This window comes from Ovis aries, chromosome 1 (assembly GCF_016772045.2).
Source record: "Ovis aries strain OAR_USU_Benz2616 breed Rambouillet chromosome 1, ARS-UI_Ramb_v3.0, whole genome shotgun sequence".
Lineage (NCBI taxonomy): Eukaryota > Metazoa > Chordata > Mammalia > Artiodactyla > Bovidae > Ovis > Ovis aries.
This window is the reverse complement of record NC_056054.1, coordinates 84,974,561-85,002,328: the sequence shown is the minus strand read 5'-3', so window position 1 is coordinate 85,002,328 and position 27,768 is coordinate 84,974,561. Positions and strand designations below refer to the sequence as shown.

The 27,768-nt window shown below is 36.3% G+C and overlaps 1 protein-coding gene across 13 annotated transcripts in view; it reads left to right on the top strand.

Moving 5' to 3' along the window:
• VAV3 (vav guanine nucleotide exchange factor 3) overlaps positions 1 to 27,768 on the top strand; it is a 450,959-nt gene that overhangs the window by 374,540 nt on the left and 48,651 nt on the right. For all 13 annotated transcript variants that reach the window (XM_060412226.1, XM_042251679.2, XM_042251676.2 and 10 more), the window contains 4 exons: positions 9,262 to 9,296; positions 17,950 to 18,066; positions 18,627 to 18,714; positions 26,051 to 26,180. In XM_060412226.1, the coding sequence (XP_060268209.1) occupies positions 9,262 to 9,296; positions 17,950 to 18,066; positions 18,627 to 18,714; positions 26,051 to 26,180 (370 nt within the window). The remainder of the gene's footprint in view (positions 1 to 9,261; positions 9,297 to 17,949; positions 18,067 to 18,626; positions 18,715 to 26,050; positions 26,181 to 27,768) is intronic.

Sequence of the window (27,768 nt, the reverse complement as noted above, 5' to 3'; positions counted from 1 at the left end):
CATACTGTCCTCTAAAGAATTCTTAACTTTAAATCCAAAGACCACACATGTGAGGGGTTGGAAGTCATACTACCTTTGTGACCTAAATAATTCTAAGCTAGAAACAGTAGAGCCTACATATTTATTGATAATTACCTTAAACATAAATGGATTAAATATTCCAACCAAAAGATGTAGACTGGCTTAATGGATACAAAAACAAAACCCATATACATGCTGTCTTTAAAAGACTCACTTCAGATCTAGGGACACATACAGACTGAAATTAAGGGGATGGAAATATTTATTTCATACAAATGGGAATCAAAAGAAAACTGGAGTAGCTATGCTCGTATAGAACAAAATATGGCTTTAAAATAAAGACTATTATAAGAGCAAAGAAGGACACAATGAACAAGGATGAATCCAAGAAGATATAACAATTGTAAATATACATGCACCCAGGATAGGAGGATGTCAATATATGAGGCAAATGCTAACAGCCATAAAAGGGGAAACCAACAGTAACTCATTAATAGTGGGGCACTTAACACCCCACTTTAATCAATGGAAAGATCATCCAGACAGAAGATCAATAAGGAAGCACAAGCCTTAAATGACACATTCAACCAAGGGACTTAATTGATATTTATAGAGCATTCCATCTAGAAGCATCAGGATATACATTCTTCTTAAGTGTGCATGGAACATTCTCCATATTGATAACATGCTGGGCTACAAGGAGAGCCTAGGTAAGTTTAAGAAAATTGAAATCATATCAAGCATCTTTTCTGATCACAACACTATGAGATAAATAATTTACCAGGTGAAAACAACTATAAAAAACACAACACTTGGAAGTAAACAATATACTAGTAAACAACCATTGGATCGCTGAAGTAATTAAAGAGGAAATAAAAATATCCAGTGACAAACAAAAATGAAAGTATGATGTTCAAAATATATGGGATGAAGCAAAAGTAGTCCTAAGACAAAAGTTTATAGCAATAAATCTTACTTCAGGAAACAAGAAAGATCTCTAACAACCTAATCTTATACCTAGAGCATCTAGGAAAAGAAGAAAAAACAAAATTCAAAGTTTCCTTTTAGAAGGAAAAAACCATAAATATCAGAGATGAAGAAACAATAGAAAAGATCAGTGAAACTAAAACCTTGCTCTTTAGAAAGATAAACAAAATTAATAAACCTCTAGCCAGACTCAGCAAGAAAAATGGGGAAGGGCTCAAATCAATAAAATTTAAAATGTAAAAGGAGAAGTTACAACAGACAGCACAGAAATACAAAGGATCATAAAAGACTACTATCAGCAACGAAATGCCAACAAAATGGACAACCAAGAAGAAATGGGCAAATCCTTAGGAAGGTACAATCTCCTCAGACTGAACCAGGAAGAAAGAGAAAATACAAACAGACAAATCACAAGGACTGAAATTGAAACTGTGATTTAAAAAACAAAAACTCCCAGTAAACAAAAGGCCAGGAACAGATGGCTTCACAGGCAAATCCTATGAAACATTTGGAGAAGAGTTAATACCTATCCTTCTGAAACCCTTCCAAAAATTGCAGAGGGAGGAATACTCCCAAATTCATTCTATGAAGCTACCATCACCCTGATAAAGTTAGACAAAAATGCTTCAAAAAGAGGCAATGTCACTGATGAACACAGACATAAAATCCCTCAACAAAATACTAGCAAACTGACTCCAATAACACATTAGAAGGATCGTATGGCATGATCAAGTGGGATTAATCCCAGGAATGCAAGGATTTTTAAATATCCACAAATCAGTGTGATGGACTACATCAATAAATTGAATAAAAACCATATGATCATCTCAGTAGATGCATAAAAAGCCTTTGAAAAAGTCAACACCCATTTATGATAGAAATTTTCCAGAAAGTGGTCACTGATGGAATATATCTCAATAAAGGCCGTATATGATAAACCCGCAGCTAGCATCATACTCAGTGGGGAAAAACTGAAAGCATTTCCTCCAAGGTCAAGAATAAGGCAAGGATATCCATTTTTGCCACTTTTATTCAACAAAGTTTTGGAAATCCTAACCACAGCAGTCAGAAAAAGAAAAGAAATAAAAGGAATCCAAATTGGGAAAGAAGAAGTAAAATTGTCACTATTTGCAGTTGACATGATATTGTATGTAGAAAATGCTAATAATGCTACCAGAAGACTGCTAGAGCTCATCAGTGAATCTGGTAAAGTTTCAGGATACAAAATTAATACACAGAAATCTATTGCATTTCTATACACTAATAACAAAAGAAGAGAAAGAGAAATTAAAGAAACAGTTCCATTTACCACTGCATCAAAAAGAATAAAATACTCTGGAAGAAACATATCTAAGGAGGCAAAAACCTATACTGCAAAAACTATAAGACCTGATGAAAGAAGTCAAAGATGACACAAACAGATGGAAAGAAATACCATGTTCTTAGACTGAAATAATCAATATTGTTAAAATGACTATACTACTCAAAGCAAACTACAGATTCAGTGAAATCCCTATCAAATTACCAATGGCATTTTTCATATAATTGGGACAAAAAAAAATTTAATTTGTGTGAAAACACAAAAGACCCTGAATAGCTAAAGCAATCTTGTTAAAGAAAAAGAGTCAGAGGAATTAGGCTGCCTGACTCCAGACTATTTACTATAAAGCTACAGAAATCAGAACAGCTTGGTACTAGCACAAAAACAAAATTATAGATTACTGTAACAGGACATAAACTCCAGAGATAGCCCTACTCAGCTATGGTCACCTATTCTATGACAAAGGAAACCAGAATATTCAGTGGTGAGGAGAAAGTCTCTTCAATAAGTGGTTCTGGGAAAACTGGAAAGCTACATGTAAAAGAATGAAATTAGAATATTCTCTAAACTATATATAAAAATTAAATGGGTTAAAACTCAAATGTAAGACTGAATACTATAAAACTCTTAGTGGAAAACACAGGCAGAATACTCCTTAGCACAAACCACAGCAATAACTTTTTTGATCCTCTTAGAGTAATGGAAATAGAAACAAAAATAAGCAAATGGAACCTAATTAAACTCAAAAGCATCTGTACAGCAAAGGAAATCTTTTTTAAAAAAATGAGAAGATAACCCACTGAATGGGAGAAAATATTTGCAAATGATTTGACTGACAAAGGATTAATCTCCAAAATTTACAAATAGTTCCTGCAGCTCAATATCAAACAACAACCTAATCTATTAATAAGCAGAAGATCTAGTATTCATTTCTGCAAAGAAGACATATAGATGGCCCAAAGACACAGCATCACTATTAGAGAAATGCAAATCAAAGATGCTCAACATCACTAATTATTAAGAAGAATGCAATCAAAAATATCATACAATGAGATATCACCTCACACCAGTAAGAATGGCCATCCTCAAAGTCTACAAATAATAAATGCTGGAGAGGGTGTGGAGAAAAAGGGAACCCTCCTACACTATTGGTATTGCTGCAGCCACTATGGAAAACAGTATGGAGGTTCCTTAAAAAACTAAAAATGGAGTTACCGTACCAAGCAATCCCACTCCTGGGCATATATCCAGAGAAAACCATGGTTCAAAAAGATACATGCATCCCAATGTTCATTGCAGCACTGTTTGCAAGAGCCAGAACGTGGAAGCAACCGAACTGTCCACTGACAGAGGGATGGACAAAGAAGATGTGGCACGTATATGCAGTGGAATATTGCTTAGTCATTAAAAAGAATGTAATAATGCTATTTACAGCAACATGGATCAACCTGAAGATTATCATACTAAGTCAGACACAGAAAGACAAATGTCAGTGATACTGCTTATATGTAGACTCTAAGGGGGAAAAAAAAAAGAACTTAGTTACAAAACAGGAACAGACTCACAGAATTAGAAAACAAACTTATGTTTACTGGGGGAAAGGGTGGGATGGGGAGGTATAATTGGGAGTTTGGGATTGATATATACACACTGTTACTTTTAAAATAAATAAGCAGCAGGATTTTATTATATAGCGCAGGGAACTCTGCTCAATACTCAAAACCACCTAAATGGGAAAACAACTTTAAAAAGAACAGATGCATGTATAACTGAATCACTTTGCTGTACACATGAAACTAACACAATATTGTTAATCAACAATACTCAAATATGAAATAAAAATTTAAAAGAAACATAAGATGATTCCACATTGACTTGTACTCTCAATGCATGTACCCATCTCTCTAGATTGGTACCTCAAAGAATTTCTACAGATAAAGTTACAGGGATTATAAATTCACAATTTGGAATCATTACATTTATGAGGAAATAAACCCATCTTAAGGAAAAGTCAACAAAACAATAACATGTGGAATTATATTCATAAGGATAGAAGATAATTATCAGATACTAAGTTCAAAACTGTATATTTAATATGGTTGAAAAAGTTAAGGGGGGGGATAAAAGTCTGAGAGGATATTTAATGTTTCGGCATATTTCAAAAGAATCAAGTACAGTAATTGAAATGAGAACCTTAATGGAAATATTACAAAATTTATTAGACTCAGTTGGGTAGAAAATTAGAAGAAAAATCTGAAGAAATTTCTCAGTGAACAAGCCAGAAAGGTTAAGATATGAAGAATGTAAGATAATGGAGTGATAAAGTTCAAATGCATCTTATTGAAACAATATAGATAATTGTGGGAAAGCAATGTTCAAATAATGGCTGAGAATTTTCCAGAATTTATGATAAAGCTAATCTTAATAGTCAAGACGTGTATATTAAAGTTAATGGATACCTAGATACATTTTAGTGAAACTTCAGAACATCAAACACAAAGTGAAAATATTAAAACCAACCTGAGATAAAACTATAAAGGGTTGATGATTAGACATAGCAAACAACAGTAAGAGCTTCCAGTTCTAGCCACTGTCAGGTAGCTCCTATTGGATCAATCCTCCCACAAAAAAATAACTACAAACTCTGTAGTCTCATACATGTATATATGTCTGTATATGTATATATGCACCATGCAGGGTGGTTAAAATTCAGATATAATAGAAACCTCACAGTATTACTGGTTTAAAGTGGCAGAATGTAGAGTTTGAAGTAAACAAGCTGGAAAGGGAGATAGGAAATCTTAGGATAGGAAAGACAGAGGTTGCAGTTGGGGTTCAAACAAATTAACTGCCTACTTTAAGAAATATGACACTCTTTGTAAGAGCATAACTGAATTCAGAGCCTCTACAACGTTATCATTCTAATTGTCCAAGATACTAAATAATGAGTATACAAGCAAACAGGAAAATATGAACCACACTCAGCAGAAAAGGCAATTAATTAATGGATAACAACCCTCAGATGTCCCAAATGATGGAACCTGCAGGAAAGGATTTTTTAAATAACTATTATAATTGTGCTCAAGGAAAAAAAGGAAAATAGAGTTGGCTCTAGAAACGTGCAGAGGTTAGGGCCCTGACCCTCCAAGCAGTGGAAAATCTATCTATAATGTATAGTCAGCCCTCTGTATCTACACTTCCTCCATATCTGTGGTTCCACCTTCATGGATTCAACCAAATGCAAACCGTGTAGTATGGTAGTATTTAATATTGGAAAAAATGCACAAATAAGTGGACCCCTGCAGTTTAAACTAGTTTTGTCCAAGGGTTAACTATATGTTTATAATGAATGGACAGGAAACCTCAGCAGGAAACCTCAGGAACTATAAAAAAGAAACAAATGGAAATTTTATACAGTGAGATTTCAAGATTTGAAACAGTAAGAATAATATGTTCAAAGTTTTGAAGAAAATTAGAAATCTAATCTATCTAGAAAACTGTCTTTCTTCAATAAAGATGAAATAATGACATCTCTAGCCTAACAAACACATTAACTTCACTTCTGTCTCATCTAGCTTTTATAAGATGTACTTAGGAAGAAGTGTGTAGCTTATATATAAATTCACATGCATGCAGTATTCCCAATAAAACTTTTTAAAAATTCTATATCTGTAGCAGAAGTTTAACAATGGAAACAGCCTATGATGAAGGCAGAAAAAAGCACTGGGGAAAACCTATTAAAGAAAATTATGTATAGCATTATATGTGAGATATTCATACAAAGCCCCAAAGTATACATGAAAGAAAGGGGGAAGGCTCATGTGAGATGCAAAAGGACAGGATTCTACTCTGATGAAGGGGATCATAGCTGAGAACACATAGCTGGCTCCTCAGACATCAGAACGTACTCACCGTAGAAAGAATAAGATCCAGAAGGACACATCAGGATTGAGGAGCATCAGATACCCATTCTGCTTTAGAATTTTATGTTACCCTAAATTTTTATGGATCCTTCCCAGCCAAGAAAATCCACAGCCAAAATATGTTGAAGCTATTTACCTCCTTCCTCCCTCCTCTTTTTCTCTTTTTGTTGTTGTTCCCAGAAAGACATATTGCGTTAGGAATACAAAGAGGTAGAGGGAAAGAGGAAAAAAGAAAAATTTCCCCATCAGATTTTAGAGGCCATCTGTATCTTATCAAAACAGAAACAAAGATTGATTTCTTTTTGTGAAAATAAAATTGTATAAGAAAATATTTACAGGATTTGAATGGTGTCATTTACTTTCAATATTATTTGCCATATATCAGGATCTTTCATGGTGGTGAAGCTTAAAAAGTAATCCATCAGTTCAGTTCAGTCGCTAAGTCATGTCCAACTCTTTGCAACCCCATGAATTGCAGCACGCCAGGCCTCCCTGTCCTGTCCATCACCAACTCCCAGAGTTTACCCAAATTCATGTCCATCGAGTCGGTGATGCTATTCAGCCATCTCATCCTCTGTTGTCCCCTTCTCCTCCTGCCCCCAGTCCCTCCCAGCATCAGAGTCTTCCAATGAGTCAACTCTTCGCATGAGATGGCCAAAGTACTGGAGTTTCAACCTTAGCATCAGTCCTTCCAAAGAAATCCCAGGGCTGATCTCCTTTAGAATGGACTGGCTGGATCTCCTTGCAGTCCAAGGGACTCTCAAGGATCTTCTCCAACACCACAGTTCAAAAGGATCAATTCTTTGGCGCTCAGCTTTCTTCACAGTCCAGCTCTCACATCCATACATGACCACAGGAAAAACCATAGCCTTGACTAGATGGACCTTTGTTGGCAAAGGAATATCTCTGCTTTTTAATATGCTATCTAGGTTGGTCATAACTTTCCTTTGAAGGAGTAAGTGTCTTTTAATTTCATGGCTGCAATCACCGTCTGTTTTAGGGAGCCCAAAAAACAAAGTCTGACACTGTTTCCCCATCTATCTCCCATGAAGTGATGGGACCAGATGCCATGATCTTCGTTTTCTGAATGTTGAGCTTTAAGCCAACTTTTTAATTCTCCTCTTCTACTTTCATCAAGAGGCTTTTTAGTTCCACTTCACTTTCTGCCATAAGGGTGGTGTCATCTGCATATCTGAGGTTATTGATATTTCTCCTGGCAATCTTGATTCCAGCTTGTGCTTCTTCCAGCCCAGTGTTTCTCATGATGTACTCTGCATAGAAGTTAAATAAGCAGGGTGACAATATGCAGTCTTGACATACTCCTTTTCCTATCTGGACCAGTCTGTTGTTCCATGTTCAGTTCTAACTGTTGCTTCCTGACCTGCATATAGGTTTCTCAAGAGGCAGGTTAGGTGGTCTGGTATTCTCATCTCTTGAAGAATTTTCCACAGTTTATTGTGATCCACACAGTCAAAGGCTTTGGCATAGTCAATAAAGCAGAAATAGATGTTTTTCTGGAACTCTCTTGCTTTTTCCATGATACAGCGGATGTTGGCAATTTGATCTCTGGTTCCTCTGCCTTTTCTAATACCAGCTTGAACATCTGGAAGTTCATGGTTCACATACTGCTGAAGCCTGGCTTGGAGAATTTTGAGCATTACTTTACTAGCGTGTGAGATGAGTGCAATTGTGCAGTAGTTTGAGCATTCTTTGGCATTGCCCTTCTTTGGGATTGGAATGAAAACTGACCTTTTCCAGTCCTGTGGCCAGTGCTGAGTTTTCCAAATTCGCTGGCCTATTGAGTGCAGCACTTTCACAGCATCATCTTTCAGGATTTGAAATAGCTCAACTGGAATTCCATCACCTCTACTAGCTTTGTTCATAGTGATGCTTTCTAAGGCCCACTTGACTTCACCTTCCAAGATGTCTGGCTCTAGGTGAGTGATCACACCATCATGATTATCTGGGTCATGAAGCTCTTTTTTGTACAGTTCTCCTATGTATTCTTGCCACCTCATCTTAATATCTTCTGCTTCTGTTAGGTCCATACCATTTCTGTCCTTTATTGAGCCCATCTTTGCATGAAATGTTCCATAGGATAACATATTTAAATACTGATAACTTTAGAGATGTTCTGACCAGAAGGATAGTTTTTAAATTATAACACTCAACCTGGAAGATCAAAATAGTAATAGCCCATTATGAAAATGGACATAGCTACAGATATATTCATATTGACCATACTTCAGTTACACATGAGAGTAATAGTATTTTTAATCACCTAATGTAAATGGGCTCAATGTAAATACTATAGAATACATACATCAAAGATTCAGGTGATTCATGAAGATTAAGTAGTATGCATGTAATTTGTTATTTTATGAATATTAGTAAGCCTTCTTTGGCTTTGTTCATTTTCTACTTGCAGTTAGCTACTGGAAGTTTTCTTTTTATCTGCATAGAAAATGTAGTTTTTCTCTTTTGCAAAGTTCCATAGGAAAAAAGGTAAAACTGAATATTTCCCATGACATTTCATAAAAAAAAAAAAATGGTCTTCCAGTTCGTAGACTTCTAAACCAGAGTTTAAAATTTATGTTACATAATAAGAGTCTATATCTAGTGTATATTGTTTATTTTGCCTGCTTTTCCAATGTCTTGGGAAAGCAGAGTGCTATTAGGTTTTCCTAACATTTTCATTTTAATTTTCTATGAAAAGATTAAACTGCCTTGAAAATTAATACCAAAAGATTCCAATTCATATTTTCTTGTTATCTCTTTCTTGAGAGGTAAAGTGGCAATAAAATGAAGGAAAGAATTAAAGTGAAATGAATTATTTTCGACTTATCTGAAATATACTATGATTCGCATTGTATAATATTGCCAATGATAGTTCTAGGACTGTGTTATTTAGGCTTTTATAGAGCTGAGTTAGCTGAACTGAATTAATGATTGATTTCTAAAAGCTTCCCTTAAGTAATATTAATCTATTTTTGCCTTTTTATATCCTAGGTGCCCAAACCAGTAGATTACTCTTGCCAACCCTGGTAAGTATTAAAAATGTTTATGTCGCTGAGTTGAAATACCATACCTTTAGCTCAAGAACACCTTAAATTGGGAGTAGTAAACTACATTCCATTTCCATTTGTCCTGGCTAAAGGTGTTTTCACATGTAACAGAACACCATAATGAATGTATATATTGCTGACCTTTTCCATATCTTTATCAGAGAGTGGTGCATGTGAGTACAAGCGCAAGTACTTGGCTGTAAATCCAAAGTTTATCGTAGCCAAAAGTGGAATGGGACATGGGCAGATATGCATATTGTGTTTTAGAATAGGTTTCATGAAGTTGAGGTGGGGGAAAATGTATAATTTCATTGTCTGAAACAAAAACTTAGCCCAGAAAGGGTTGTTGTTGTTTAGTTGCTAAGTCGTGTCTGACTTTTGCAACCCCATGGACTATAGCACACCAGGCTTCCCTTTCCTTCACTATCTCCCAGAGTTTGCTCAAATACATGTCCATTGAATCGGTGATGCTATCCAACCACCTCATTCTCTGTAGCCACCTTCTCCTCCTGCCCTCAATCATTCCCAGCATTAGAGTCTTTATCAAGGAGTTGGCTCTTTGTATCATGTGGCCAGAGTATTGGAGCTTCACCTCCATTATCAGTCCTTCTAATGAACATTTAGGGTTAATTTCTTTTAGGATTGACTGTTTTGATCTGCTCGCAGTCCAAGGGACTCTCAAAAGTCTTCTCCAGCACCACGATGCAAAAGCATCAATTCTTCAATTTTCAGCCTTCTTTATGGTCCAACTCTCACATCCATACCTGACTACTGGAAAAACCATAGCTTTGACTATACTTTTTCTTCATCTATTTGCTATGATGGGACCAGATGCCATGATCTTTGTTTTTTGAATGTTGAGTTTTAAGCCAGTTTTTTCACTCTCTTCTCTCACTCTCATCAAGAAGCTCTTCAGTTCCTCTTCACATTGTGCCATTAAAGTGGTAGCATGTGTATATCTGAAGTTGTTGATATTTCTCCTAGCAATCTTGATTCCAGCTTGTGATTCATGCAGCCCAACATTTCACATGATATATTCTACCTATAAGTTAAATAAGCAGGGTGACAATATACAGCTTTGACATACTCCTTTCCCAATTTTGAACCAGTACATTGTTACATGTCCAGCTCTAACTGTTGCTTCTTGACTTGCATACAGGTTTCTCAGGAGATGGACATGGTGATCTGGTATTCCCATCTCTAAGAACTTTTCACAGTTTGATGTGATCTACACAGTCAAAGGCTTTAGTGTAGTCAATGAAGCAGATGTTTTTCTGGAATTCCCTTGCTTTCTCCATGATCCATTGAATGTTGGCATTTGATGGTTCCTTCACCTTTTCTAAATCCAGCTTGAACATCTGGAAGTTCTTGGTTCATGTACTGTTGAAGCCTAGCTTAAAGGATTTTGGGCATAAGAGTATAACCTTGTTAGCTTGTGAAATGAGTGTAACTGTAAGGTAGTTTGAATATTCTTTGGCATTGCCCTTCTTTGGGATTGGAATGAAAACTGACCTTTTCCAGTCCTGTGGCCACTGCTGAATTTTCCAAATTTGCTGACATTGAGTGCAGCACTTTCACAGCATCATATTTTAGGGTTTGAGATAGCTCAGCTGGAATTCCATCACCTCCACTAGCTTTGTTTGTAGTAATGCTTCCTAGGTCCACTTGACTTCACACTCTAGGATGTCTGGCTCTAGGTAAGTGACCACATCATTGTGGTTATCTGGGTCATTAAGACCTTTTTTGTATAATTCTTCTATGTATTCTTGCCACCTTTGCTTAATCTCTTATGTTTCTGTTAGGTCCTTATCATTTCTGCCCTTTATCATGCCCATCCTTGTATGAAATATTCCCTTGATATCTCCAATTTTCTTAAAGAGTTCTCTATTCTTTCTCATTCAATAGTTTTCCTCTATTTCTTTGCATTGTTCCTTATACAGATGTTGGAAAGATGAAGTAAAATGTGTATAATACTAAGTACATAGTAAGTACCCAAAATATGTTAATTATCATCATATGTTGATTATAACTATTCTAAGTAGTTTTTCTGGTTGAAGATGTCATTTTCTCTTAAACTCATAATGTCTAAAAAGTAAAAATCATTATCTACTGTTTCCTTGTTTCTGTTAGTGATATGGCTAACCTCCTCTTAAAATGACTGCTTCTATTTTTATTTTCTTGATATTGAAATAAGTGCATACAAATTAGAAATCAGGGTATGAATATAAATGAGGTATTCTGAGAGTATATGGTAAGTACTAGTTCAGTTTGCAAGTGTAGGTAACACCTGAGTTTTTTTGATATTTCAAACTGATCATTTTCTGCCATATAACCAAAGCATGAAAAATGTCAGGTGACTGTAGGAACACACTGTCCATAGTGTGGGATCCTTTCCCCAGCAGTCTTACTCTTCCTCCCCAGCCACATCTGCTTTGTGTAATCATGGTCTGTTTTCTCTGACATCCTTCCCTGGCTTTACCACTGAGCCTGCTGAGAAATTATAGCAGGTCTGTGATAGAACTGGAAATCTTTGTTATATGTTTACCTGTCTTAAGACAAATTTGAGGTCTTAGTTTTCATGGAATTAAAGACTGTAACCCTGACAAATTAATTTTGGAGAACAGAACTGATAGCATGGATAATCAAACTGTAAAACATCAAGAACTGGTGAAGTCATGAAAGTGTGATAATAGTTTCCTTCTCTTTTCTTTTACTATTTCTATATAAGAAGGCATAATAGTTATAAAACTAATGACTTTAGAGAAATACGAATGCCACACACAAGATGGATTGATACCTGCGAACCATTCAGAACACAGGAGATTAGCTTTTGAATCCTTTGTTTTAAAATGTACCCTTGCCAATATGTAAAACTCTATTGAAATTATGACCAAATAGTATTGTTCCTAATGATAAAAAAAAATCAAGATGTTTAGATGAGGGAACACCCTTGAAAACAGTAAGAAATAAAGATAATAGAATTTCAAAATTACTTTTTCTTTTCTAAGAAACTTGGGACAGTTTCTTCACACTAAGCAGGCAGTTTCATGTGAAATGCTTTCTGCTAAGGAACAAAATGATCTACTATATCAGCAAAAGAAACCTTCAATTTTAGAAAAACTAAACTGTTTAGAGAAAAATTACACTGTGGTTTTCAAGTCATTAAGAGGGCTTAGTCTCAGTTGGTAAAGAATCCACCTGCAATGCAGGAGACCCCAGTTCGATTCCCAGGTCAGGAAGATCTCCTGGAGAAGGGCTAGACTACCTACTCCAGTATTTTTGGTCTTCCCTTGTGGCTTAGCTGGTAACAAATCCACCTGAAGTGCGGGAGACCTGGGTTCTATCCCTGGGTTGGGAAGATCCCCTGGAGAAGGGAAAGGCTACCCACTCTGGTATTCTGGCCTGAAGAATTACATGAACTGTATAGTCCATGGGGTCACAAAGAGTCAGACAGGACTGAGCGACTTTCACTTTCTCAAGTCATTAAGGAGTTGACTATCCTTATTATTTTCACATTTTAAAGCTGTTCCCATAAGGTAAACTTTGTCTCTTTTATAAGCCATGAAATAAAACAGAGTTCAAGGTGATTATCTGCAGTCTATGTTTTTGGGTGTCATGAAGACTGGGATGAGACATGGGGCTTAAATCTGGGGAACTGTCTGAAAATCCTTATGGAGAAAAGGATGCAGATACCAGTGTCCCTGCCTCATCCTCCAAGAAATCAGACAACTTACTGTTCCCTCCCTTAGCAAGAAATATGAATTAGAGGGTACATTACTTGGAAAAATTGAGCCATATGAGGCCTAGACTTGGAAAGAGCAGGCCCAGCAAAAATTGGCAGAGATGCTATACTAAAAACAGATCAGTCAAATTAAGGAAAGTCAGTATACAGACTGATGATGATCCTCAGTTCCTTTGTATAGCTCAGTTTCAGTACTGTGACAGCTGTGTCTCACACACATGGATTACTCTCTTCTTCCATCCAGATAGGAATTTGGAAGATTTTTCTCTAAAGAAATGGAATAGACTTAGAATTAAAAAACCTAAAATCCAGCCCCATCATCAGCTTCTTCCCAAAGGATCAGGTTCCAACCTAGTGAGCCTCCCATACTGCTCCCACACAGAACTCCCAGTCAGTTCTTGGATGCCTTTCTCGCTTTCTTCTTTTTTTTTTTTTTTAATTGAAGGATAATTGCTTTACAGGATTTTGTTGTTTTCTGACAAACCTCAACATGAATCAGTCATACGTATACATATATCCCCTCCCTTTTGAACCTCCCTCCCATCTCCCTCACCATCCTGTCCCTCTAGGTTGATACAGAGCTCTGTTTAAGTTTCCTGAGCTATACAACAAAATGTGAGCAGACAACAAAGAGTAACCAGACATTTGAGAAAAGCCTTGAAGTAGAGAAAAAAATAAATGTCAAAAAGAAACTTAGAAGAATTACAAACATTAGCATGGGCAGAAGAGAGAAGCCTTTAATTTATATTCTCAGAATTAAGAGATAATATATCCATACAAGTGAGCTGGATGTTTTATAAAAGAGACAGAGATTGAGAATGAAGAAGAGCTCTCTAAGTATTGAGTAGAGAAATTGGAAAATAAAGTTGAATAAATCCTCTAGAAAATCAGAGAGATAATAGAGAAAAGATAGAGCAGACAACTGACCTGAGAAGTCTGGCCTTCATTTAATAGGAACTTGAGAAAGAGAAACTAACAATAATTATATATATAAAAAAAGATAAAACCAAAATTTTTTTAGAACTGAAAGCTATATGACTCTACATCAAAGATGCTCCTGAGAATGCAGGACAACACTGAACTTTTTAGTACAGCATATAACTGGAAGGCTTATTATTATGAACTTTGCTATATAGAGCAATGAATTTGAGTTTCCAGAGAGGGAAAAAAAAAAGATTACCTACAAAGACTCAGAAATCAGAATGTCACTGAATTGGAAGTTAGAACAGCAGAACAGTGCCTTAAAATTTGAGAAGAAAATGTTATTTGTCACCTAGAATTATTTAGCCAGCCAAATTGTGAATTAAGGATTACTGAGTAAAACACATTATGAGACCGTCTAACTATTACATCCCATATATTCATTTAAGATCTGAGGAATTAGCTAGTAAACCAGGAAAGAGGGAGATACAAAACCTAGGAAATGGGAGTGAAGGGATTCCAGAACTACACTAATTCAGCAGGCTTGGAGAGAAAGCAGTGGTGATTAGACCAAGAGGGTGGAGGGTTTGGGAAAAATGGATGTCTCCATAGAAAGAATTAATAGGTACAGTACATGGTGCTGAACAGGTATCATTGCGGGGTTTATAATTTGGAGAATTTGCAAAAAAAAAAAAAATGGGTAGAGACAAGGAAGCTTGAGCAAACAAAAACTTGAGGACTTGTTTTTTGATGTCAGATGTTCTTCGAATGTGACAACGTGACAAAACTGGGTCAGATGATGGCTAGGCTTTGGGGCATTTGCAGAAAGCAGAGTGAGGGGCAGCACTATGGCGGCATGAGCATCAGTGGAGAAACAGAGGTTTTCTGTCTTGGAATCTGAAATTGATAAAAACTCAGAAGGCCAAGAGAGAGAAGGAGGGCCTGAGAAAATATTTGAAAAGATTATAGCCAAATACTTCCCTAACATGAGAAAGGAAACATTCACTCAAATCCAGGAAGTGCAGCATTCCATACAAGATAAACCAAGAAGGAACATATTAACACGTATTAATCAAACAGACAAAAATAAAAGACAAAGAAAAAAATATTAAAATCAACAAGGGAAAAGCAACAAATAACATACAAGGGAACCCTGATAAGGTTATCTGCTGATTTTTAAGCAGAAATTCTGCAGACCAGAGGGAGTGGCACAATATATTTAATGTGATGAAAGGGAAAAAGCTACAACCAAAAATACTCTATCCAGCAAGGGTCTCATTCAGTGGAGAAATCAGAAGTTTCACAGATAAGCAAAAACTAAGAGAATTCAGCACCAGCTGACCACCTTTGCAACAAATGCTAAAGGAACTTCTGTAGGTGGAAAAGAAAAGGCCACAGCTAGAATCAAGAAAACTACAAATGGGAAATCTCACTGGTAAGAGAGATTTTCCTAAACATAGGAAATCATCCATATACAAATATGATATCAAAACCAGCAATTTTGAGAAGAGGAGAATACAAATGCAGGATACTGGAGATGAACTTGAAATTAAGGGATCTGCAACATAAAACAATTGTGTATATTTGTAGACTGCTCTATCAAAATGTCATGGGAGATACATAATGGGAGAAGACAGGATGGCAGGGTAGAAGGACATGAATTCACCGGAGATACAGCCAAGAGGTTCATGAAAAGATGCTGAACACTGCTAATTATTAGAGAAATGCAAATCAAAACTACAATGAGGAATCACCTCACACCAGTCATTATGACCATCATCAAAAAATCTACAAACAATAAGTGCTCCAGATGGTGTGGAGAAAGGTGAACCCTCCTGCACTGTTGGTGGGAATGTAAATTGGTGCAGTCACTATAGAGAACAGTATTTAGGTTCCTTACAAAACTAAAAATAAAGCTACCATATGATCCAGCAGTCCCACACCTGGGCATATATTTGGAGAAAACCATGGTTCAAAAGGATACGTGCATCCCAACGTTCATTGCCATGCTGTTTACAATAGCTAAGACATGGAAGCAGCCTAAAACTCCAGTGATGGATGACTGGATAAAGATGTGGTACGTATATACAAAAGGTATAACTTAGCCATAAAAAGAATGAAATGACTCAGCCATAGAAAAAAATGAAATAATGCTATTTGCAGCAACATGGATAGACTTGGAGATTATCATACTAAGTGAAGTGAGACAGAGAAAGACAAATATATGACATCAGTTTATATACAGAGTCTTAAAAAATAATACAAATGAACTTATTCACAAAACAAACAGACTCACAGACTTAGAGAACTTAGGGTTACTGAGAGGAAAGGTCAGGCAGGAGGGATAGATTGGGAGTTTGGGATTGACATGTACATACTGCTATACTGAAAATAGATAATCAACAAGGATCTACTGTATAGCATAGAGAACTCTGCTTTATCTCTGTAATAACCTAAATGAGAAAATAATTTTGAAACAATACATACATACACACACACACACACATATATATATATAAAACTGAATCAGTTATATAACTTCTCTGCTGTCAGATGAAACTAACACAACATTGTTAATCAAATATACTCCAATATAAAATAAAATTTTAAAAATAATAAAATTGTTTTTAAATGCTGTACCCATGGTGGTTCAGCACTAAAGAATCCACCTGCCAATGCAGGAAATGCAGCTTTGATCCCTGAGTGAGAAAGATTCCCTAGAGAAGGAAATGGCAACCCACTCCAGTATTCTTGCCTGGGAAATTGCATGGAGAGCAGAGCCTGGAGGGCTATAGTCCATGAAGTTGTAAAGAGTTGGACACAACTTAGCAACTAAAGAACAACAACATATATTTTAACTTAAAATAAACTACATTACCACTCAAAAACAACAACAACCAACCTCCTGGGAACCACAAACTAAAAATCTACAATTGAAACACACAATTAAAAAAACAAAGCAATCCAAACACATCACTACAGATAGACATCAAATGAGGAGAGAACAAAAGAAGAGGGGAAGAAAAAGATCTTCAAAAACAAATTCAGTCTCCTTGAACTGAACCAGGAATAAATGGAAAGTATGTGAACAGATCAATCATAAGAATAAGAATATTTTAACATTGAATTTGTCCCTTTTAATGTTATGGAATTTTTGTACGCTTAAGCCAGCAGAGTTTGGGAACAACAGAATTTTGGTTTTGAAAAAATCTTTAAAAAATCCTATTTGCTATTAGTAGTTTCTTAAGAAAATTGGTTATCAAAATTGCGGACTATAAGAATTAATCTTATATCTAAAAAATAATTATTAAAAAAAATTTAAATTGTCCCTAAATTTTCTTAATACTCAAAGGAGATTTTATTTCATACTGTTTTACCTAGAAAATGTGAAATTTTGGAGGAATGTGTGTATATGTGTGCACGTGTGTATATCTGAGTGTGTCTTCCATAGGCCATCCTTCCCTAAAGTCTTTTTCTTTCTTGATGCTAAACTCTCCACAGCCCTCCCCCATGGACGGTAGCCTACCAGGCTCCTCTGTCCATGGGATTTTCCAAGCAATAGCCCTGGAGTGGGTTGCCATTTCCTTCTCCAGGGGATCTTCCCAACCCAGGGATCTAACCTGGGTCTCCCGCATTGTAGACCGACGCTTTACCATCTGAGCCACCAGGGAAGTCCCTCTCTGACCCAATACCCACTAAATTCCTCCCTTTTTTCCATTTATTTATTGATAAGTATTTAGTGTGTTTGGCATTGTTCACTTCACTGTTGTAATCTTTGTAGAGATTACAGTATCTTTGTTTGAATGTATTCAAAGGACATTTTTCCGTATTATTTTTTGAAATAGTTAGTATAGCAGTAAAAACAGTTCAGATCTGCCACTAAATTAAAATCCTGCCAGATACTTATTTTTAGCCTCTCTTCTCTTTCAGGTACATTACCCAAATTTTCTGTGTCCTTGTTTCTCACAGGTATGCTGGAGCCATGGAAAGACTGCAGGCAGAGACTGAACTTATTAACAGGGTAAACAGTACTTACCTTGTGAGACACAGGACCAGAGAGTCAGGAGAATACGCAATTAGCATTAAGTAAGTAGGACAAGAAATAGCTTTCCTGTTTTCATAATTGCATAGATCATCTGACATGTGCAACACTGAAGTTGAAAACGAAGGTTCTGATTGCAGCAGAAATAATGCATCATCTCTCTAGACAGTTCATTAATACTTGAAAATATCTGTTAGAAAAAAATGGTATTAAGTGTTATAGGCTGCTAATTGGCATACCAGATTTCTTTCATAACACTGTGCTTTGGTGACTTGATGTGTGTATATTTCTAGTAAATCCTAAGAATTATAAATTACTAGATTTTATTTTATTTTCTGTATTCTCAAAGTGATCTTATAAATAAATTGGGCAGAATGATTGGTCAAATCTACTGCCCCCCAATCTCACTTCAAAAATTGCTTGTATCTTCAACCAATCTAGTGAATATATTTTGTTAATTAGCTGTCACCAGTGTATTGGCATAGGTATATATTTTGTCTTCAGAATTAATTCCTATAATGTTATTGGGGCATGCCCTCTGGTAATTATTGATTTCTACTGATTAAAAACACATTTATATTCATAAGTTATCCATTGCCCACAGGTACAATAATGAAGCAAAGCACATCAAGATTTTAACAAGAGATGGCTTTTTTCACATTGCAGAAAATAGAAAGTTTAAAAGTTTAATGGTAAGCATTGATTAGTTCTTTTCAATCTGTGGTCCTTAGTTTTCTCTTTTTGGAAAGGTCAGTTTAGTTCTATAGTTTCTTGGAAATTTTGCTTGCTGACACATTTAAAGAGAATAATATCTTAATTTTGCAGCAGAATCTTGAAAATTTTAAGAATTCTAGTTAAATTTTATATTGCCTTAAACATATTTTTCATTGTAAACTAAGTTTGCAAGTTTAAGATAATATTTCAGGGTCCACACTACATGATTCTTAGAACCATAGACACATTCAGGTTCATTTCATGCAAAATATAATATACTGTCAAATGGAAAACCTTTTTGTATTTTCTAGTCTAAGTGATCTGTGCTACAGTTCTTCTTCATTACCTTCGACAATTAAACATTAACAAGATCAAATTTTTACCATATGACAGTGATTTCATAGCAATTTTATGTTTAAATTGAAACAGTATATTGTTACCAAGTTGCTTCATATAAAGATGATTAATTCTGATTTTTAAAAGTGCAACAGCATATAAGAATATTATGTATTGTCATATAAAAAATACATACATATCATTACATCATGTGCACTGTTAACAGTAAAGAAAAAAGTTCTTATTTCCTGAAAAGTAGTCTCAGGCCTGTTTCTCAAGTTGGAGACTTTCTTAAGATAATGAAGAATTGGATATAGGACATAAGATGCCTTTGCAGAGCTCTGTTAAGTCCTTTGAGTAACATTGGGAAGGACCACTCATTGACTGAACCGCAATCAAATGATACATACTGCATCCATCTGGAAAACATCTCAAAGCACTTTGCAGATGTTAACACTAAGTTAAAACTGAGTGTAAGAGAGCCTTACAAAATAGGCCAGCTTAAAAGTCTTATCCGAAAATGTAGAACTGGGTCAACACAGGAGTCACGTTTTAAAGAAACTGAAGCATCTTGTGACTGAGCGACTGAACTGAATTGAACGGAGTCAAAAGAAAAGTAAGAAAACCTGTCTTGACATAAATATCACATTCGCAATTCAAAAGCTAAGGATGGGCAGCATCCTAAGGATGTGTCCTGGAAAATGCAAACCCTGTCAAAGTGGCAAGCAAGATCCAGGCATCCTCCCTGCTGCAGCGAGTTACCTTCTGCTGGAGTAAGCAAGCTGTGTACAGAGAACAAGACCTGAGGAAGTTTCTTCCTGAAAGGAAAACCTAGCAGGGAGGTGGCAAGTGGATGCACAAATAATGAGTGACAGCCCCAGCTGAGACATGAAAAAAGCATGCACAGGGGGTCTCCACATCACTGCAAAGACACACCAGCTTGACTCTCACCTGCAGAACTTAGGGTGCTTGGTAATGAGGCTGCTCTGTGGTATCATGGTTAGTATGAGACTGTAAAAAAAATGCTGTAGGGCCAAAGTTGACTACCAGCTTTGCTGACTTTGAAAGCAACAAAAGGGACTCCCATCACAAGAGATAAGCAAAGAGGATGAAAGGAATAATCACTGGCAAGAACCAATCAATTTAACTTTGTGTCACCTGGATTCAGCTCAAGAAAGTTCCTCATCCTCTAAGGTTAGATGTGAAAAGCCAGTAAATAACACCATGACCTGGATTAGTGAACATAGATCCTCAGGTTCCTATGTGCATGGAAAGCTGTGATTATAATATACGCCACAAAGACCAAGATTTCAAGTAATCTGTATCCTAGAGGGGTAAAAGTTTTTTCGGTGAAGTGAAAGAGCTCACATAAGCTAACAGTGCTTATTACGTGGTGTGTGTAAAACATCAGAAATGTCATTGCTGGAGACACATGCATGTGTTTTTCCCTCCGTATCAGGAGATCTTTTGTAAGGAAGTACATAATAAAGATAGTTAAAGGGAGGAGATTAAGAATTAATTGTGAAACTACAATGAAACTGAAAAAAAAAATAAGCAAATGGATATGATTGTGAAAAGACAAGAGGCTAAAAAATCTCAGCCTTAGATAAATACTTTTGTCAGGAAGAAAATCACTGTAAAAAATTGCTGAAGAGACCACTGAACTCGTCTGGACCTACCTCTTCTTTGTTTTTGTTCATTTCTTGAACAAATTTATATTGAATCCTCACTATGTGAAATCACTGTGATTCTGCAGAATTCTAAAAGGACTCAGTTCTGAAAAAATTCTCAAATTAGTAAATCTATCTGTACCAAAGCCTCAGATAGATCTATACTTGGACCCTAAACTAGGAAATGCCACACCTGGACACCTGATTGGAAGGAATGGCTCCTATCTGAGTACCAGCCCCTTGGAAGAAGATAAAGGGTTAATAGGCACTTCTCTCTGGGAGCTAGGGGCTTCCCTCTGCAACTTTAAGGAGTTACCTTTTATCATGCCTTTTATGTTGTTGGGAGATAACCCAGTTGCCATCGTAAGTATATCTTGGTCTAGGAATAGAGTTATTTCTTAAGTATAGTTCAGTTTCTTCTCATCCTGACTGGTAACATTATATCACCTACATAATATTCATTTATCTAATGACACTCTAGGGTTAAATTTAATTGGGAAAGGATGTAAAATGCAAACAAAATCCAGAATTTGTTTTAAATCAGCCAGTTTCTCAAGAAGATTGACCTCAGGTTGTTATAACCTAACCTTTTTTTATCCCCTCTGGTTTCAATGGCTTGGTTAATCGAAATCTTTGTTTTTCTAGTCGTTCAATTTAAATTCTAAATGAATTTCTGTATCCAGATTACAAGGCATTAATTTTGTTCTAATTTTCATGTATGCCAGACAGTCCTTGTCCAAATGCTGTTTATAAATCATCTCCATTGCCCGTTTCCTTGGTAATTGGAATAACTGGCTCTCACTCATTATTTTTCAGAGAGACTTGAATTGTTGACACCACTGTGTCAGTGTGAGATAAGGAAAGCATAGTGATTTCTTTTGTTTAGCGTCGTCTTATTTACTTGTAGTACCTGAAGGTCAATGACTGCGAAAGTGGGGGCGGATTAGACTAAACTATAGAAAGCAGAAGGGCATGAATTAGAAGAGATCCACAGTGGCACTATTTAATTCTACCTAGTTAGAAACACGTAGGAAGATTTACCCTCATAAGACGGTAAAAATGGAACGAAAATGTCTTCGATGCTTACTGAAGTGTTTGCCGCTTACCAAGCCACACAGCCCTAGGCCTTGGAAAAGTCATTTTTGCTCCCATAAAATCTGGAGGTGGGTAGGTATTAAATGATTAACAAGTCCTTTTCAGTATGATAATTCTGTTTTCTAGCCAACTTCTCATAAACTTTAATTCATACTACTCATGATATATCATGCATAAAATTCATATTACTTATAACAAACTACTTATAACATTTACAACAATTTCAATGACATGAAAGTTCAAAGTTATTGGCTTAATATTACTTTCAGGTTTATTTTCACATTTTTTTTCTAAAGAACACACTCAGTTCAGTGATAAAACTAAGAGAAGTGTGTTGCTGATGCAAATGATAAAGTATATGATTCTTTCAGAGACCTTACAAAATTTTGCATTTAAAAAACTTAAATGATAATATTGGTCTCTAAACAGAATTTAATTCCAGACCTTGCCTTTGCAAACCATGTTAAAACCACCATAATATAAATGCCATATTTTGATCAGTGAAGCCATTTTGGGGATAAAAACTTCTAATGCCTTAGGAAGCATCACTACAAACAAAGCTAGTGGAGGTGATGGAATTCCAGTTGAGCTGTTTAAAATCTTAAAAGATAATGCTGTGAAAGTGTTGCACTCAGTATGCCAGAAAATTTGGAAAACTCAGCAGTGGCCACAGGACTGGAAAAGGTCAGTTTTCATTCCAATCCCAAAGAAAAGCAATTCCAAAGAATGCTCAAACTACTGCACAATTGCAGTCATCTCACATGCTAGTAAAGTAATGCTCAAAATTCTCCAAGCCAGGCTTCAACAGTACATGAACCATGAACTTCCATAAGTTCATGCTGGATTTAGAAAAGGCAGAGGAACCAGAGATCAAATTGCCAATATCCGCTGGATCACTGAAAAAGCAAGAGAATTCCAGAAAAACATCTACTTCTGCTTTATTGACTATGCCAAAGCCTTTGACCGTGTGGATCACAACAAACTCTCTGAAAAATTCTTAAAGAGATGGGACTACCAGACCACCTGACCTGCCTCTTGAGAAATCTGTGTGCAGGTCAGAAAGCAAAGTTAGAACTGGATATGGAACAGACTGGTTCCAAATAGGAAAAGGAGTGCATCAAGGCTGTATATTGTCACCCTGCTTATTTAACTTAATGCAGAGTACATCATGAAAAATGCCAGGCTGGATGAAACACAAGCTGGAATCAAGATTGCTGGGAGAAGTATCAATAACCTCAGATATGCAGATGACACCACCCTTATGGCAGAAAGTGAAGAACTAAAGAGCCTCTTGATGAAAGTGAAAGTGGAGAGTGAAAAAGTTGGTTTAAAACTCATTCAGAAAACTAAGATCCTGGCATCTGGTCCCATCACTTCATGGCAAATAGATGGGGAAACAATGGAAATAGTGACAGACTTTATTTGGGGGGGCTCCAAAATCACTGCAGATGGTGACTGCAGCCCTGAAATTAAAAGATGCTTGCTCCTTGGAAGAAAAGTTATCACCAACCTAGACAGCATATTAAAAAGCAGAGACATTCCTTTGCCAACAAAGGTCCACCTAGTCAAAGTTATGGTTTTTCCAGTAGTCATGTATGGATGTGAGAGTTGGACTATAAAGAAAGCTGAGTGCTGAAGAATTGATGTTTCTGAACTGTGGTGTTGGAAAAGACTCCTGAGAGAGTCCCTTGGACAGCAAGGAGATCCAACCAGTCCATCCTAAAGGAAATCAGTCCTGAATATTCTTTGGAAGGACTGATGCTGAAGCTGAAACTCCAATATTTGGTCACCTGATGCGAAGAACTGACTCATTTGAAAAGACCCTGATGCTGAGAAAGATTGAAGGTGGGAGGAGAAGGGGACAACGGAGGATGAGATGGTTGGCTAGCATCACCAACTCAATGGACACGAGTTTGAGTAAACTTTGGGAGTTGGTGATGGATAGGGAAGCCTGGCGTGCTGCAGTCCATGGGGTTGCAAAGAGTTGGACATGACTGAGTGACTGAAGTGAACTGAAAACTTCTGATAGTTTAGCTTTTTTTCTTTTAAGTTCATCAGATTCTACTCCTTTGCTTCAGCAAGTACACTTATAATCTGGGCCCAAGCAAAGAAGAAAGAATGGAAGAAAAACAATTTAAGTTATAGCATGTGTAAAAGCATATCATCTTAGGTCTAAGAAAACAAGAAGATACTTAGAAGATGCTCGTTCCCTCTGCTTCCCTTTTTGCATATTTACATTTACCAGGTTACTATTTGCTAATAGCACAATGTAGTTGAGAGCAGAAACTTTGGAGCCAGACACCAGTTATACAACCTTGCCCAAGCTGATTAATCTCACTGAGCCTTGAGTGTCAGTGGGGAAAAGACCCATCTCTTGTTTCTTGTCTGAAGATTGTAAGAAACTATATAAAACTATACAAAACTATACATATACTATATAACTATATAAAACTATATGTATATATATATATACACACACACTATATAAAACTATGTATCACATGGGGTCATGGTGGTTCTCATGATTATTCACAGGTACTAGGTACTTTATCCCTTCTTTGCTATAGTCTGTGAAATGGTTTATTATCCCCATTTACAGATGTGAAAGGTGAAGAATCTCCATTTGCTTTATCCAGTACTTGAGCCAAACCATGCTGCTTTTAGTTTATGAAGATGGTCTTTGTTATCTTTGTCTGTTCCCAGCCTGTCTGCTCTACTTAAAATAATCCTTTCATCCTTCCTGGCTTTTGGAATTATACTTTTATTCAATTTAAGGCAAGTGACCTCCCCTCATGAACTCGTCCCTCTTCCTTCCCTCTGGACTCTGAAAAGGAAGCTCTCTTTCCTTCTTGCCTCTAAACTCCCATAACCCTTCTCTTTCCTTCCACAGTGGGTATGGCTAGGAACCTTATCTTCATAATCTCTGTGATCCCTGGAACACCCCACACCATGTATTCCGCAACTCATCCAAGTTTGGTCTTAAATAATAAATAGATCAATGATGATTCTCTTTCTCTTCTTTCAGGTGATTTTTGACTTGATTGATTTGTTTGGGGGACTTTGAACATAAGCGCTGAATGCAAAGGCTGAGTTGATGGCAGTGTGATTTTTTTTAAAAGAAATGAGTTGCTTTTATACAGTTTTAAATAATAGTGCTGTAGAAGCAGCACTGAATAACTAGGTTAAAAGTTATTTTGCTTGTATTTTCATTTCAGGTTTTTGTAAGAAACATAACTGGTACTCATCTAGTGATAATATTCATTTTCCATTATGAATTAACCATTATTAATTTTCTGTTTAAAGTAGAGGGATTAAGATTTGTGCAAAATCTGTGAAACTGACATCGCAATAGAAATATTCTGAGATCATAGTATGAAAGATGGTAGGTGGTTATTATATTAGGCTTGGATGTATTTAAGGCAAATTAGGTATAAGAGAAAATTGGAAAGAACTACATTATTTGCTTCTGTGAGTCAGGTGACATACAGAGCTAAGAGAAGGTCACTAACACTTCCTCATAAGCCAGAAGCAATGTCAAGCAAACAATATTTGTGGTTTAAGAACATTGGTTTACAGTGGACAAGCAAATTTAGGATCAAGTTTTTTTTCCTCCTATGCTGAAAGAAAATGCAGGAAACTATCGATTACTATATATTCATAAAACAGCTCTTGCCTCCTTAAACAAAAAGTATTTCATAAGTAAGAACAAGATTTTCTGTTCTGAGTTTGAGGTTTATTATGGCTTCTTTTTACTTACTACATCCAACTGAAGACTTAACAGGATATTGAGTAACAGTGAGGGGTAACTCACATTATAAATGGCCTGGGTAACAAGGACAATTACTAGTTGGGTGTCTTGTACATCCAGGAAGCAGGGAGAGCATTTACTTATTGTAACATGTTGTTTAGTCACTAAGTCGTGTCCAACTCTTTGCAACCCCATGGACTATAGCCCGCCAGGCTCCTCTGTCTGTGGAATTTTCCAGGCAAGAATATTGGAAGGGGTTGCTATTTCCTTCTCTAAGGGATCTTCCTGACCCAGGGAAGCCTGTGGCAGGCTAGAGTCAATCCTGCATCTCCTCTTTGGCTGGCAGATTCCTTACCACTGAGGCACCAGGGGGCTTATGGAAAATTTAGCATTAACTTGATTATCCCTTCATTGTGTGTCATTATGTGTCAAGGAGTGTGTGTGTTTGATTCTTTTTCCCTAAAGGAACTTGTGGAGTACTACAAGCATCATTCTCTTAAAGAAGGATTCAGAACCTTGGATACAACTCTGCAGTTTCCATACAAGGAGCCAGAACATTCAACTGGACAGAGGGGTAATAGAGCAGGCATCAGCTGTGAGTATTGTAATTTAGAATACAATTTGCTGACACCTAAGGATTGAAGGCATGATAACATTAAACATCTTCATTCCCAATTTTGAAACAGAACCAATTTATACGCTGATGAATTTAACAAGATTTTTTTTTCCAGAGCAAAGTAGAATCAGATGGACCAACAGGTTTATGGACATGCCTAGATTTAGTTCTTTGTGCCAAATTAAAAATCATGTTTGTGTCAAATCCATCAGAAATGAAGGGTATGTTGATATGTAAGTTTTGTACTTTTCCATGACTTTTATATTAGCCAAACTTTTTTTTAACTGACACATGTTTATGGTCACAATCCTGTCTGATTAACAGGATTTAAGCAAGACTGGTGCACGGTTCTCTCATCTAACCTTGTACCCCAAGTCTGCTTATCGATTCCAGTTCAATGATTACTTTTGGAACTCTGAAGTAACTAAAAGCATGTTTCCTCTGATTCCAATATTTAAAGGTATACATTAGGCACTTTTGGAATGAGCATTGTGTCACACATAATCACAGAGAATTAGCGACCCCATGGACTGCAGCCTACCAGGCTCCACCGTCCGTGGGATTTTCCAGGCAAGAGTACTGAAGTGGGGTGCCATTGCCTTCTCCGATACAAACCAAAAGCATGTTATAATTTTTAAATTTAATTGGAGGAAAATTGCTCTAATGCTGTTGGGTCGGTTTCTGCCATACAACAATGCTAATCAGCCTTAATTATATATATTTCCCCATTATAATTTGAATGTGAGTTCAAGTCAAAAACTTTTCTCATCATTTACTGTCATATAATCTTCCTGTTAGTAGATATAGTGTATAAAGAGAACACTCTGATGAAAAAATGCTGTGAATAAACTAATTTCATTCCCTTATTTTAATAGCATTTAAAAAGTATTAATAAAACTGTTTTAGAGAAAAAGGAATACGATTTTATCGCCCTCAGAATGTTTAGCCTAATCAAAATGAGAATATCTAGAGCGTTTGGAAAAGAATTTGCATCAGGTAATATAATTTTACCTTTTTTTCCCTAAAATAATGCTCAGGGCACTAACACCACCCGTAAAATTGCATAGCACTTCCATAATGTAAATATACAAGTAACCTGTCACATCAAGTGGCAGGTTTGTTTTTTAATTTGAATAACTTAATAGCTGTTCTCTTCACAGAGATCGGTGATAAATGAACCGGCTTGTCCAAGGAGAGTAGTCAGAGCACACTTTTTTGTTGAAACTGTAAACACATTAAAATTTATCTTTCTATGCTTTTAGCCCTCTGTCCCTCTGTTACCCAATTATCTTAGACACTCATATAGGCCATAGTTTTTGCTAATTCAAACATGGAACTTTCCCTCAAAAAGAAAAAACAAACAAACAAATTTTCTACAAAATTCCTTAAAAATTTACCAGGGTTATGACATTTTCCCTACATGAAAAGCATCATTTTCAGTTCTTTTAGTTTGCCTTCCCAGCAGCAGAAGATACTAAAAGTTGCCAAGGAGGTCAGCTACATTACAAATCCTGTTTGAGTTACTCACTTAGTTTTAGAAAGTCCAGCTGAGGGGGGCTAGCAGTCA